Source organism: Erithacus rubecula (genome assembly GCF_903797595.1).
Source record: "Erithacus rubecula genome assembly, chromosome: 10".
Taxonomy (NCBI): Eukaryota; Metazoa; Chordata; class Aves; order Passeriformes; family Muscicapidae; genus Erithacus; species Erithacus rubecula.
In genome coordinates this window covers 17,947,916-17,962,954 of record NC_136662.1, presented here as the reverse complement: position 1 = coordinate 17,962,954, position 15,039 = coordinate 17,947,916, and the positions used below count along the sequence as shown (strand labels likewise).

At 43.9% G+C, this 15,039-nt stretch overlaps 1 protein-coding gene across 7 annotated transcripts in view; it reads right to left on the bottom strand.

Moving 5' to 3' along the window:
• The window catches only part of RNF220 (ring finger protein 220), a 214,277-nt gene that overhangs the window by 22,636 nt on the left and 176,602 nt on the right, over positions 1-15,039 (bottom strand). For all 7 annotated transcript variants that reach the window (XM_079313909.1, XM_079313908.1, XM_079313910.1 and 4 more), the window contains 4 exons: positions 8,022-8,118; positions 6,923-7,009; positions 5,605-5,660; positions 3,817-3,895 (listed from right to left, as the gene is read on the bottom strand). In XM_079313909.1, coding sequence (XP_079170035.1) covers positions 3,817-3,895; positions 5,605-5,660; positions 6,923-7,009; positions 8,022-8,118 — 319 coding nt within the window. The remainder of the gene's footprint in view (positions 1-3,816; positions 3,896-5,604; positions 5,661-6,922; positions 7,010-8,021; positions 8,119-15,039) is intronic.

Here is a 15,039-nt window from a genome sequence, read left to right as displayed (position 1 = left end):
GCTATTATGCGAGTTAGCATGGCTGGGGCCAAGCAGAATCAGGAACAAGATTTGTTTTACCAAAAAAAAAAAAAAAAGAAAAAAAAAAAAAAAAAGAAAAAAGAAAAAAAAAGAAAAAAAGAAAAAAGCACAGCCCCCTTCCCAACGAGGATGGCAGTTTCAGTCCCACCTCCTTCCACTTCTGTCCCATCCCTGATTAATGATGTTGTCTGCCTGATTTATGACCCACCCCAACAGATTAGAGTTTCCCTCTTCAACCTCCCCCCCTTTCACCCCTCCCAGAAGGCACAGCCACACTCCGCTGGAAATATTAGAGAATTATTAAATAAACATTCATACGTCATGTCTCTTCCCATACTGAGCTCATCGTAGTCAATGCTCAGCGGCCGGGCCCTGTTTGCTTTGGGGCTGACACCAAACAGCTGGAGTGATTCATGGAGAGGCTGGCTACAATGCTCTGTGCCATATATCATGCTCGCAGCGCTCCCTGCCCCGGCGGAGATAAACTGATCAACCACAACGGGCTGGAATGAATTTATGACAACACAAAATTGAGGAAAACAAATGGGAGGTGACCCAGTGGGCCACTAACCCAGACTCTCTCGCTGGCCTGCAATCTAGTCTGGTAGCAGAAAGCAAAATTGAACATTGGCACTCTGAATTAAGATGCTGGCTTTTAACCCCAGGGAACCTTGGTTTCAAAATGGCACCAGACCCTCACAAGGGAGGGAGAAAGACTTTTTGTGGGGAAGGTGCTTTTTGCAGTTCTCTGAGCAGCACTTCTCAGAGTCCGACGTCACTGGAGGTGTCAGGGAGGGTGCCTGGGCAATTAGGGACCAGCTGCTCTCTGAGCAAAGCTGCATCTCAGGCTGAGGTAAAGGAGCATTGCACTGGCTGAGCTTTGCCTTGGCAGTGGCTGGGGTCTTCAGCAGACAGGCAGGGCTCAGATGGTGTGATGCTCCTTCATCTCTCCCAAGAGCCTTCAGCACCCCAGCATCTCTTCCAGACACCTCACACTGGCAAGATTAGAAAAGCTCAGCACTGAGACACCTCACAGTTGTGGGAAGCAGAGCTGGGACCATGTCTCCCACTACCCCTGGCTGCCACCTGAAGTACAACACTACACAGATGGGGTCAACTTGTCCGAGTTACTAATCATCTGGCACAGCACAAGGAGCAGAGCAACAGACAGACTTACTCCACAGCCCATCTAGCTGTTCTACATGCAAGAGACTCTCCCACAAAACCCCATGTTTAGATTAATTTAAACCTGCTCAAGTGAAGAAATTCAGCTGCGTGCCAAAAGGAGAACTGCTCACCGTACTGTACTAATGGATTAAAAAACAAACAAAAATACACTACTCTCTTTGCCTGGACTTATTTTTGGAAGAGGGGAGGAAGAAATGTCATTCTTATGAGAGAAGGATCAATAGGCAGATCACTGCTAACTCTATTAGCCACTGCTCTAAACAGAGCACAGCTGACACAGGTGCTAAGCCATGTGCTTCTGGACAATTTAAAAAATGCTAATCAGATGCTACACAAGGTTTAACATGCCAATCAATAATGCTCAGATTTAAAGGCAAAAATTTAAGTTACAAACAATGGAGTAAAGTGATGCTGCCAAAAACTTCCTGTAAGCACCACCCAAAACAAGAAAAATGAAACCAATTTAGCTCCAGATTAAGAAACAGGAACTAGAGATGAATCAATTTAGCCTGTTGGGCTAGGTCGCCATATATCATGGCTCAGCAGTGAGTGGGAAGCAGCCAGACAGTGAGAAACCCTTCCCCCTCCTTTTCTGTAGGCTTCTAGCTCTGATCTCTGTTATCAATTAATTTAACAGAACCCCTCTACACAGACAAGCACACAGAGCATTCAGACTCCTTAAATGGCAGGACAGAAACTATTTATCACACATGAATCTCAAAGGAAAGGAGAGGAAAAAAAAGGCAGCTAGGAATTCTCCACCTGAAACACCATCTTGTTTTCTGAACCTCAGTGAAATGAAGTACTTTAAACAAAAAGGTCCCTCTGCTACTTTCAAAAATTAACATTATTGGAAAGATGGAACAAGACATTTAAGGAATTTCCTGTAATTTCTTTTGGGTTTTACTGACTTTTAGCAGAACAGAAGCTTTAGCAGGCAAGGTTATTACAGAGCAAGGTGTGTGTGCATAGACACACACGCTTGCTCTCTGCACTTCACAGCAGCGTTAGCATGAGAGTTGTTTGGAAAGGATTCTGGGACCCTTCAAATGGTGCTAGCTAAAGCCTCTTTGATCAGATTATTAAAGCTATGTCAATTTTATCACTTGAGCTCAAGTGTTCTGGAAAATGTCAAATCCTTTCAGCTCCTACAGTTTAAAGATTTTCAATAGGAGTGGATCTGGGAGGATGGAGGGCTGCTGGGCAGACAGGCAGGAGGCCCAAAGGGAAGCCAAGCAGCAGCTGAGACAGAGGCTGACAGATTACAGCACAAGGGGTGAGTCCCTGCCACCAAGACAGCATGCAATGGTTGGCTCACTCTAAGGACAAAGCTGGTTCTGCACTGACCTGCAGCCTCCCAGCTCAGGGGTCCTTGGCTGAAGTCTGCTGACCAAGAAGCACTGAATGGCAGAGAGCCAACATTTGGGACATGCCAACAAAAGGGCTTGTAGAAAGGAAAGTGCCGAGACAGCAAAGCAGTGGAAAAGTTCTCTCTACAGCAGGGAGTTTCCCCAGTTAACTCTGACTGTGAACATATGCTCTGCCAGGCTGCTTGAAATAAGAATGTGCCAGGGATACAACCTCTCAAGTCAGGATCAATGGCGGGAGGAGAACAAACCACATTAGAAAAATGGCAACTTTCTGTAAAGTCAGCTTAATACTACACCACTAGATTTTCCCCCATCCCAAACTATCCATGGATATCGCCCCAAAATGTAATATTTAAAACCCATAATTATATCATTGCTTCCACCTCATTCAAGTTATTTGGCCTCTCACTTGATCTTGGGGAATGTTTTATATCAAGCAATAATCAACTAACTTAAAACACTGTCCCATCCCAGCTAATGCAGTCCATGGCAGCAGAGAACAGCCTGTAGTTTTAGGTTTGGACCATCAAATCTGCTCAAGCAGTGAGTCACCTCAGCAGCATGTGGAATAAGGTTTAGAACAGAGGTTGTTACTCAAATGAATAGTGCAGATAAACCCACTCATTTCTATTTCAGACTAGACTGCAGCACATTCATGGAGCAGAAAGGGACAGGAAAGGTGATGTCCAGCAGTCCCTCCACTACTGTATATTCAAACACGAGAACTGGAAGTCCTGAACCACTGAAAGGGCTGCAGGTAAAAAACTCAGAGACATTATTTCTATTAGGAACCATACAAAAGCTCAATACAGATCTTAAAGAAAAAGAAATTCCCTCTGTGAGACTTCTTCCACGTAACAGTACTGCTAGGGGGAGATTCCCTTTTGTTGAGAGATGAAAGGTGCAACATACAGAAAGGAAGCATGGATATCTCTATTTACATAATTTAAAAGAAGGCAATTTTCAGTGGAGAATCCCTTTGGAAGCTGTGCCAAATTCCATGTCACTGAGTATATGCCCTCACAGATATCTGGTGGAGAACTCCCCACAAGCCCACTGTGAACACAGCAATGGTGAGTGCTCCAAGTTCAGGTTTTGTGCTGCAGCACAATTCCCTTCTCAGTGGTAAAAACTTCAAATATGCCTACCTTCGTATTACCACTGCTGTTGGGAGCACCAGATGGGACACTATGGTTCTTTAAAACAAGAAAAAGGGAAGCTACCCTTTCACACTCACTTTTCAATGTCACTGTTTTTACAGGTCTTCTGCATGGTCTCCTGTTTACTGCATTCACCATTACTCGTTGAGGGCATTTCTGTTGAGGGAATAACAGAAAAAATAGTAAGAAAACATTAGATCATTGTAATGGAATAATCTGAGCATGTCACAGTTTCAGAGGACCCCAATGAGTCACTTTCATGCCAGTTCTTTGTAACAGAGAGAAGTGACTGATGCTAAGTGTCCCTGTCTGGCAGAGGGGGCTCTGTACAGTGTAGTTCTATGATTCAGGGCTCAAAATACAACCTCTGCTTTGTCCCCACTTTACAGTGATCTGACCCCCATTGATGTACCCGTTGTTTAAACCAGGATTTAATTCGAAAGGGTTGATGCAGCTGCCACACAGAAGTATACTTCTAGAAAGGTGGAGCAAATCCACCCAGCCCAGACCCTATTTTCAGCTCTCCCATTTGCTGAGACCTCACAGACACAAGCAGAAAAATTACAAGCCACATAAGTAGAATGACAGAACAGTATGCTCATCATGGCTGCTGTAAGCACAGGAGAGGGTGTGAGACACCAGCTGGGGGTGAGAAGAGCCCTAGGGTTGTAGGTTCATCACCATGGATTCAGGTAAAAGGTATGAAGAAAACAGCTCATAGCAAATGTCATCAGGGCTGCCTCCTCTTCACCTCTGCAGCTGTAGCTACTGAAGCTGATAATACCTACAAGCAAGTGCTTCTACATCACAGAAAATAAATGTGATTGCCTATCCCATGGAAGAAAATGCCTGCGATAGATATCCTATGCTCTCCACTTAACCATCATGCCCCTGGCAAAACTGTTTCTACTCCCTTCCCCCACTCCCACTGGCAAGTAGTTATGTCTTGTAGGTACTTTCAAGGCTAGGAATCAAATGCCTAAAGCATGACAGGAACAGAACAGGGAACAAAATCATTGGGACATGCCTCTTCAGGTCGCTGAGCTTCAGTTTCCTTCCTAAGGGAGCTGGAGCAGCACTGCCCAGCTCTGGAAATGGATTTGGCATCTACAGCTGGAAAGCGCCAGGTTTTATTATTCTCATATTTCTACTAAGTTGCTGCTTGCACTTACAGTGCTGCTGGCATTGAATAAAAACCCCAGCAATCAAATGGGTATAACACTTTCCCCTTCCTTCTCAATCCAATGAGCTCTTGAGTAATGTATGCAAAGGTACATATTCATATTAACTCATTTACTCTGGAGTCTCAACTATAGATCATGAAGTAGGACAGATCCTAGTTTCCACTCCAAAGGTGAAGGCTTCAGAGTGGTAGGCTTTTCTTGCCATACAAAGGCCAGCAAGGACAAGATCTACCCAAAAGATACAAGTCTTTAGCATATCCTCTCAAAGAAGGGAAGGTAAGAAAGCAGTTGAAAAAACCCAATTATAGGTGCACCTATGTAGTTTAAACACACAGCAGATGAACATCACCATCACATTGTCAGGCTCTGCTGGCTCCCTTTGTAATACAGCAGTATGCCTTTCAGTGACATGACACCAAGTCAATCCAAACCCTATCTGTCATCACCACACCAGTTAAGGTGGCATTTTTGGGAACTTCTCCAGCTGCCATTATTGACAATTAATTGTAATGTAAAGTTTCAAAACGACAGTGTGGTTTTATGTGCTCACATATCTAATGACACTCTGCATGAGCATAAGTAACTACCTCTCCTAAGTACTGGCAAGCAGAAGACATGGACTATCTACCTGCCCTCCTGTAGGTAGTATATAAATTAACAATTTACAATTTCAACACTCACCGTCACTTGCCCACTTAGAAAACTCTGGTGTTATTCGAGTACTTGGTGTGCCACCACTAAAAGAGAAAAGGATAATATGCTAAAGGTTGAATACAAAAAATTTTGCTGCTCAGGAAAAGCTACCCCTTCTACCAACCACTTCTCTCTTAATACTTCTATCCATCAGTCTAAGTTTCAAAATGTGAGCAGAATAGCCAGCCAAAAAACATGCTCATGTTTCATAGCATCAGTGACACTACTGCATTTCTACAGAAACTTGACAGAATTTCAAAGTGCTTTTACAAGCAACATCACCTCTTAAGTTGTAGAGATGGGCAAACAAGTCCTGGAAACGTGCAAGAAGGACCTTGTCCAAACAGCAAAACAATGTGTTAGGTGCAAGCCACATGAAGGGAATGGATCTCCCGGCCTCAGGTCCTCAGTTTTCTCACCAAGCACTAAGTGTCCATAGCAATTGATAACCAAGTATCCTCCTGCTACAATACCAGAGTTCCAGCTGTGAAGGAACTTCAGTGTCTTTCAGGCCCTGCTTTTGGACTAGCATGGTTAGCAAAGTATTGAATGGACCAATGGTTTGGATCCAGTGTGGCAAATGCCACTTTTCTATGGAGTGAAACCTAATTTTGAACTACTGTTTGTGACAGGCTAAGCAGTAAGAAAACTTCATTTCACTGCTCTATCAATCACTTCAACCTTGACCCCACAGGATCACTCAGTGAAAGAGATAGAGGGGTAATTTAAGTCCTGTTTTATGCAGGGCAGAGGGCTTAGAAAGCAATCCTAGCTCCCTGTTAAGACTCATTTTATTTGCCTGGAATGCTTCCCTGAGTGCCCTGAATGCTGGCTGCCTACATTCTCCACATATGTATGTGGGCAGAGCACACATCCTGCCCCAACCCAGAGCTGAATACAGAAGGATTAGTTTGCACACAACATGTAATTGGATACACTGAAGTCACACATGGGGTGCCAACCAAGATTCTGATGGCACCACACTGTACACTGCTAAGAGGCCACATTTCATCATTAGGCAATAGGATGCATAAGGCCTTAGCCTAGCACAGTTTCCTCATTGCCTGAATTCACCCTCTGTCCAGCACTGTTCAGGGAACTGGCTGGGCAGTGGGGTAGCTCAGAGAGGGAGAGTGTACAGGGAGGCTTTACTGAGGCTGTACAGGTAGGAATGGATACCTGTCAGACTGTGCTTCTTTACAAGTCTCTTGGTGCAACCCTTGCACTCAAGTGAACAGGCATCTTCTACAAACTGAGACTCCCCAAAAGTAATGAATGCAGCAATACAGAAAGGCATGATACTTACTTTAAAACAGCACCTCGGAGCGCCTCCCTTTCTTTGGCTTCACCTGGCTCTTCTCCAGTGCAAGGGATAATGTCTGCCTCTGTGTACCTGAGCACAAGGGGTTAAGGAACATACAGCCCTGCTGCAGACAGTGGAAAGGTTTTTGAGATGGTTAGGACACTGTCTGGGATATAAAACAAATTAATTCCAACTGGGAACACCTTAAAAAAAAAGAGGGGTTGGTATCCATGAAAGGGTCTGCTTTTAAATTCTGGATTAAAGTTTTGTTTTAGTTGGAAAGAAACAGAAATCTTTTGATAGGAACGTGATTTCACAGCTTCTGGGAAAGGGAAAACCAGTTCCTGAACCCATGCAAACCTAACCGGCACAATTTCACAAATTCAGTTTGAAGTACAAAGTTCTTTTACCAGTGGAGGGTTAGAGATTGAATCCTAAAGGCTGGTACAGATTTCAATAAAACCTAATTCAACAGCTGTACATAGCCCCTCATCACAGCTATGGCAGTGTCTGTCTAATGCCCTTACAGGAATTCTTCCTTGATGCCTATTACAGCTGCTGTGGGGCAGAAGTCTGCTCACAGGTTTCCCAGAGCTGTGCCCAAAGAGCCTGCTCCCAGATAAGGAAATTCCCAAAATCTACTTTTAATGATAGCTTGCCCATGAACATTCATGTCTAATGAAAGGGGAAAAAAAATAAATCACATCTCTGAGTGGAAGGTGAATAGTGCTTACTGCACAAACCCCTTGAAAACAAAAGGGAGTCTTGTGGAAAATAAACTCAGTTCCTACCCATGAAGCAGGAAAAGCTATCCATATAGAACAAACCTGGATGGAGGCAACAGATTGTTTATGAAACAGAATAGAGAAACTCTAACCGATCCCTTGCAATGTCTCCTACAGATTTCAATCAGGTCTGAAGTAGTGCTGTATCAACAGCAGGATCTCAAAGGGAGTGACGGGGAACCCCTTCCAGCTCAAATAACATGGTAACTGGAGAAGGCTGTGTAATTTCCAGTAGAGCTGGACACAGATTATCCACCATTTCCAGGGCAGGTGCACCTCTGGGCTCCCCCTCAGTCAGAGCCTTTCAAAAACGATACTGTGGTTTCCCATATTCGAGTGTGTCGTCTCCATCCACATCCAGGTCAGCGTCGCTGTCTGGATTCTCCTTCCCACTGCACATGATAAACCCAGAACCTAAAAGAAAATAAAAACCATGGATGAGCATTTGAATTGGAAATGAAGTGTAGGAGATCTCCCAAGAAAGGTGCTACAGCACCAGTTTGCAGGCTGTCCTTTACTCTTTACAGCCTCATAAAAGGTGCCCTCTCCAAAGACTGCACAAGAACACTCACAGAAATGGTCTAACTTCCTAGATTTTATGCTCTAAATGCCCCTAACATTGAAAATGGAACATTCTTGACTTTTAGTTCTCCACATGAATTATTTTAGAATTGAAGTCACTGTAAGGGTCTCTCTCAAAGGTAGAAAAAGTAATGAAGCTAAATAGGAAAGACTTATTTTTCACTGAAGTAGTTAATGCAAAATCCACACTACTAGCAGGTAAGAGAAGGCCACAAGGACGTTCTGAATTACTTAATTCAGATGCAGACAGCAGGCAGAGGTTAAAATACAATTAGAAACATCTTTTCCATTTTAAAAAATATTTTTTAAACTTAAAAGATTTAAGAACAGCAAACATGCTTCTACAAGAGGGGAAAAACCCCCCAGACTTCTGTCATTAACAGCTTCTTACAAGAACTTACATGAAAAAATTGCAATGCAACTCATCAAGAGCTCTGCTCTTCCAGCACAGGTGGGTCAGGCATACATCCAGTCCCAACTCCAGCAGGAAGCAATCACAGTTCCACCTGAGGCTGACTGTGCATCAACTTCCACTTTCTAACGATTTATAAATTTACTTTGGTCCCAAGCATTTTGTAAACTGTAACCAGGCTTCTTTTAATTGAATCTGCACAAACACCTACAAAGATGAATCTTCACATGGTATTTTCTGCCCAGGTTTTATTAATAGAAGGGAAACTAGTGAAGGCATATTTATGAGAGTAACACTGAATATACTTTCTCCTGTAAGATTGAATATTTAACAAAGACCTCCTGAACTGTAGGGTGTTGGTTGCAAGGTCCTCATTTGTGTTCAATTTTGCAGCAGACCTAAGCTGTTTGGGTCCATTAGCTTTGCAGATAGAAATGCACTCATTTCAGCTGCCTCTGGTATGTTCCTTCACCTAATACCCCTGTCCAGACAGCAGAGCTGGACACCTGCTCAGACAGATGTACCTGCTGGAGCCGGAAGGACATCCAGAGGGCTGGTGACCTAGGTCTGTGCTACCAAGGAACCCATCCCAACTGCAAAGATTGAAAGATACGCTCCTGTACTGCAACTGTGGTTCTAAATGCAAAATACAGACTAAAATTACTGTAGAACAACTGAATATTATATGCATGTCTGAAGAATGAGGACATTCCAAAGCATTAGGACAGCCTTTCCAGGCCTTCAGATGTCCAAGTCTGTTCATCCCACCGGGTTCTCACCAGCACACTCAGTGTAAGCCCAGAAGAGTGAACTATATTTCTAACAGTCTGCATGTGTGCAGACAGCAGGGCAAAGCAAAGGTCTCATTTCCAAAGATACCATGCAGACAGTTCTTTACTGTCGCTCTCTAGGAATGGATGCTCTCACCGATTCATTAAGCACCCAATAAAATTTGTTTATATGGATTTGATATTTCTCTTCCCTGAATATCAAGAAGGTCCTTAACGAGTGACAACTATAGCATGACAATGATTTTAAGACTAACCTTTCCCTAGAAGCATAAACTACCTTTTGCTTCAAAGTAATTGCCAGTCTTAATTTTCAGCAGAGGTAACACAACTAGCACCATCAATGCAGCACCCACATCTATGGCAGGTACCACGGGAGCCATGGCTGTAGGTCACCCCCATGGTGCCACTGGGGCAGTCCTTTTCCAGCAGACCCCTTTCACAGTGTTTCACCTACTGGCTCCACACTGCCAGCCAACATGTGCCACAAGCTGCCTCCTCTTGCTGCAATGGCTCATCTAGTAAATCTTGACTCATTCAGTTCATCACAATGTTTGGGAGAAGATTTAGAGGGGTAAGAGAGACCTGTCAAAGAAGCTGGATAGTCTTTCAAAGCTGCTTTAAAAGTCAAGAGTGGGTGATGGGGTGGTAATTTATAGGCATGGCATTTAACCTGCAGTAACACCATCCTTGCACCTGGCATTACTTTAGCCCATCACTTCTCAAAGGCCATAAACTTTGGACACACAGGTCTTCATTTTTCTTGTAGCTGTGGGAGACACAAATCATGCAAAGCTGGAGCTGTGACTTGGCCAGTCCCAGGAGGTGATCTGAACATTAGCCAGACAATGAATACTCAGAGCAAGTGCCTTGGTCGGGGGGGAGGGGGCCAAATGAGTGAACATAAGTGGGACCCATTCCCCGTGTTTCTGCCTCTGCAAGCATGCCAAGCACACAGCAGACATGCACCTTTCCATCAATTTTCCAAGTGACTCAAGCCAACTGGTGGTTTATGGCTAGAGCTTAAGATGAGAAGATCTGCTTACTGCAATACAGTTTACAAATATTAAGGCACCCTGACTTCAGAATCCTTGTGTCCTTGCTCTCAAGACCTTTGTATTTAAGAAAATCCCGTTTAAGTCTGGAAGGAAAATATTCCAGAGCTTTGGCTGAATTTAGCTCTATTGCCTAGCTGAGCTGCCAGCAGACTACTATACTTCTTAAACAGGGACTGTACAAGGGGAGAGTTTGGACAGTATGTGTTATGATGGCAAATACACACAGGGATGATCTGGGAGAAGCTTTCAGTCAGAGAGGATGGCACTGCAGAGAAGTTCATAGGTTAAAACGAGGGGCAGAGGAAAGGTAAATTTTCTTTTCTGATCAAACAAGGACTCCCAGATTGCCACCTAAAGGAAGGCATAATCAGGTGATCCAACTCTCAGTTTTTCACTTAACATGGAATTTTTTTACATGACCAAGTGCAGTCCATTGCAATATGGTAAAAAACAATGATTTAGAAACTGTATGCTAAACAAAGTAACCTCCATGAATCCAAAGAATACACTGAATATAAGTTGTGCTACCAGTTTTAGGACTTCAGAAGCTGCTTTAAATAAAAAGGAAAACCGAAAGTCACAAAGTTTCAGAAGCAAATCAAAAAATCCCAAAATCCCAGTACTGCTCATGCACACTACAAAGCACTAAGATATGGGATGCAAACTGTAGCCCAGTGTCACCTGGGCTATGAACAGCTTGCAACCAGCATCTTGTAATACCTTTTCATTTTGCAGCAGGGATGGATTTTGAGGCCAGTTCCAGAGGGATTGGGTTTGGTGCCACAATTTCACCCTGACCCTCCTTGTCCAACTTCCTGGGGTTGCTTCCATGCACAAAGCCAGTGAAAACACCCACGCAGCTGTTCAAATATTTGACGTCTGAACTGCTTGACATTATTCATTCATCTCAGGCTCATTCAAACCAGATTTCTGGACAAGTGCTGTTATAAATGGATTAAGAAGACCACTAAATGCAAGGAAGGCCCAAAAGGATCACACCTGCTTCTCACTAACTCAGCCCAAATGTAAAGAGGGCTCACAACTTCCAGCTCCTGCTGGCAGTGTACACTGCCATCCAGGAGAAAGGAAAATGTGAAATGGAGTGCAGTGGACAAGAGCTTCCAGAAGACCCTCTACCAACTCCACTTGGGTGATTTGAAATTCAACAGTGTGCACTGAGAACAGGGAAGGCTCCTCCAGCAAGCCTCTGCTTTTGAATGTCTCACAGCAATTCACAGCCATCAGCAACACTGCCTAGAGTAGAAGACCTCTAAAGCCAGTATGTTATCCAGAGGTCAATGCTCAGAATCAGAACTTTATTCCCATATGTTAACAAAGTGAAATCCAACAACTGAAATCTAACTTGTGAGTTTGACCTAGGAACTCATAAGACACATGATCTGTTACTCACAGAAGCAGCTGTGACTCTTAGGAGTCACCCAAGGCCTGAGGAATGTAATTCCACATGTGAATTTGAAAATGCTGCTTTTAAGATGAAAAAATAACAAATCCAGTGCAGACTCTTCTATACCTTTCCTGTCCCTTGTTGAGAATTTTTTGCTCTTGCTGTACATTTGATAGGAGGCAACCCCTCGTCATATGCTGCCAGCCCCAGTACAATTAGCCTCCTCATGCTAAAGCAGCACAATTCTCTGACAGTCTTAATCCCAGCTGCCTCCTTAAGGACCAGACAAACAGGAGTGAACAGGCAGGTCAGAGGCTGGGGCTATTAGGCAGAGAAAAAACAAAGTTAAAGCTCCATCTCCAATCCCCATTGCTCTTGTAGCCAGGTGCTCTGACATGCAATTCCAGTGCTGGTATTGAGTGGCACCTCTATAAACCCTGTGACAGTTTGGGAGACAAACTCACCCATCAATCAGAATGTACCTATCAACATCACTTACCTAGCACTGTGTACACAGCTTTCTTTGCTTGGGCTGCTCTCAGAGCAGTCTGCCTGAGCATCAATTCTAGTTACTTTCTGAAAAATTTAGGTACTCTACACAAGCAACAGTGTTTCTGAAATACTGACTCAGAGGTCAGAAAAGCAGGAAAAATTCGCATGCCTCTTAACTGCTGTCAGCTTCAAGCACTGGCAGGATACAGGAATCAGCTGAGCTTGAAGGTGAAAACACTTCCCATTCTTTCTATGTACCTATTAATAATGTCTGCAGATAACTCTCACCAGAAATCCTTTCCTTCCCCTTCTTGTAAGTTATCATAGCACTTTTCTCTCTCTTAAGTTGTCCCCTATGCCTAAGCATCCTCTCTGACCTCTGCACTGCTTCTCAAATCTTATTTCCTTTGTGTAGTTCTCCTGATGAGTGGTCACCTGATCAACTCTCCAGTGAATGGTGGCCCAGGTTAAGATATAAGCAGATTCACAGAACAGATAAAAGGACTTCACATTCAAGTCCCTCCTTTTCTCCATCACACTCAGTAGCAGATGGTCCAAGTGACAACATATGCTGCTTCAGGTGCTGACAGCAGTGCTGTCTCCTGCACAGCATGAGCTCACAGAGACTGGCAGTCTTAGGGGCAGAATGGTAACAGAACCAGAGCACAGCAGACCCAAATGACCCCAGCCTAATTTCACAAGCACAGGTAAGAAAACACAGTCCTACTGTTCCACACCCCTGCTCCTCAACTCCTGCCTAGGCAGATCAGCCTTGGTGACCAGCTGTTCTGTATATATTTGACTATGTTTATATTTAATTATCACTCTAAAGAAAGCCAGGGAAGAAAAATAAGATGTATTACGATTTGCACCACTGTTGTGAATGCAGCTACTAGATACTGCTCATGCAGAGGATCCAACTCATGTGGATGACTAACATGTCTCCAGTTTGGTCCCCAAGGAACGGGAGTGTGTGTGTTTATGTAAAATCCATACTGGAAATATTCTAGAAATCCAAAGTTTTGCATAAATTCCATAAATGGGTCTAAATCCAAATCCTTCTCAGAGGCCTAGAGCTCTACTGGGGCCTATTTTGGCTGGGAAGAGGCATTCATTCTGTTTGCAGGTAGTATACATGTGCTCAGGAAAGAAGAAAAGCCTCCTATAAATCTCCAGAACTGCAGCCTTTGCTAATTACACTCCTTGCAGTAACCCCCTTCTGTACAACCTCCCTTTCCAGCACCTTCACTCTATTTTCTTATCACAATGTCACTCATTGGCTTCTTGGAGAGTAAAAACAATGCAGCAATAAAAGTAGTTTATGCAGACTCACGGACAGGCCTCACATACTTTGAGAATGGCTCCAAACTGGGTTTATTTCATCAGCTGCTGAAGTATCCCAAACTAGTACTAAGAGGACAAGGTGGCATGGATGCCATTTTATTCTAAGAGACACCTGGGAAGACAGAGAAAGCCACTGAAAATTCTTGAAAATGAGAGGGAGGCAAAGATCAGGCCATGTTGAACACAGGTCCTTCCACAGATCCATAATGCCTCTCCAGCCTTGTTTTTCAACAGTGAAATTGTTCCCCCACTTTTTCCTAGCACCTACAGGGGTAGAATAGTTCTGGTGATGCTTCTCAGTCTGTTGCAGAAAAAAACAACATTTAGAAGCCAAGAAAAGCTGCTTACAAAACAGGGTTTTATTTCTCTGGAGCCAGATCCATTTAAAGCTAAGGGTGATTTACCTGGAAAACTGACACCCAACTGTGTTGTTACAGCACACACCTGAAACAGCAGATGCATCCATCTGATGTTGTCTATTAGCTCCCACAGAGGCACAAATGGGCTGTCAGAGACCTGACTGCTCACCAGTGTGGATGCTTACAGTGATTTTTGCTAACAGATCACAGAAACAGCTGCCTTTAAGGAAAGGGGCCATATAATTTTACGACCATTACCATAATTTTGCAGCAGCATGCTGAACAAAGGGCAGGCAAGCACTGCTGTACAGGGTAAGAGCCAGCTGCTGCAAGGCTCAGGAAGAGGCTTCCCCACCCCTTGCAGCATTGAGGAATATTCCAGAGATGTCTTTTATGCCTCCTGTAACCCATCAGGTGAAGACTATGGCTGCAGAAGGGAAAACAGACTTGGACTGAGCCAAAGGTCTGATCTGATCTGGCAATTCATGGCTGCCTCCTAAAGCCTCGTGCTGATGTCTTACAGGAAGGTGAGAACAGCCTCGTGTATCTCAAGGGCTGCTCTTCAAAACCCAGAGCTGAAATACAAAAGCAGCACCAACAGTCACGTTCTTTGCAGCTACAGCTTGTTTTCCACAGTTAGGGAAAGGTGGATCTGAAAGCTTTTATTCCCCTGGGGAGAGGGTGGAAACAAACAAAAAAAGGAAGAGGGAGAATTAAAGTAATCTTGAATCACTAAGCAGATTCACATCACTGGATCAATAAGCACCACTGACAGGGATCACAGGAATGTCGCAACTTTGCCAATAATAAAGCTGCACAGCAGAGCTCGGAGGATGACTTTTCTAAGGCAGCCGAGCATGAAGCAGCAAGGCTGGTGAACAGCTGAATGTGACAC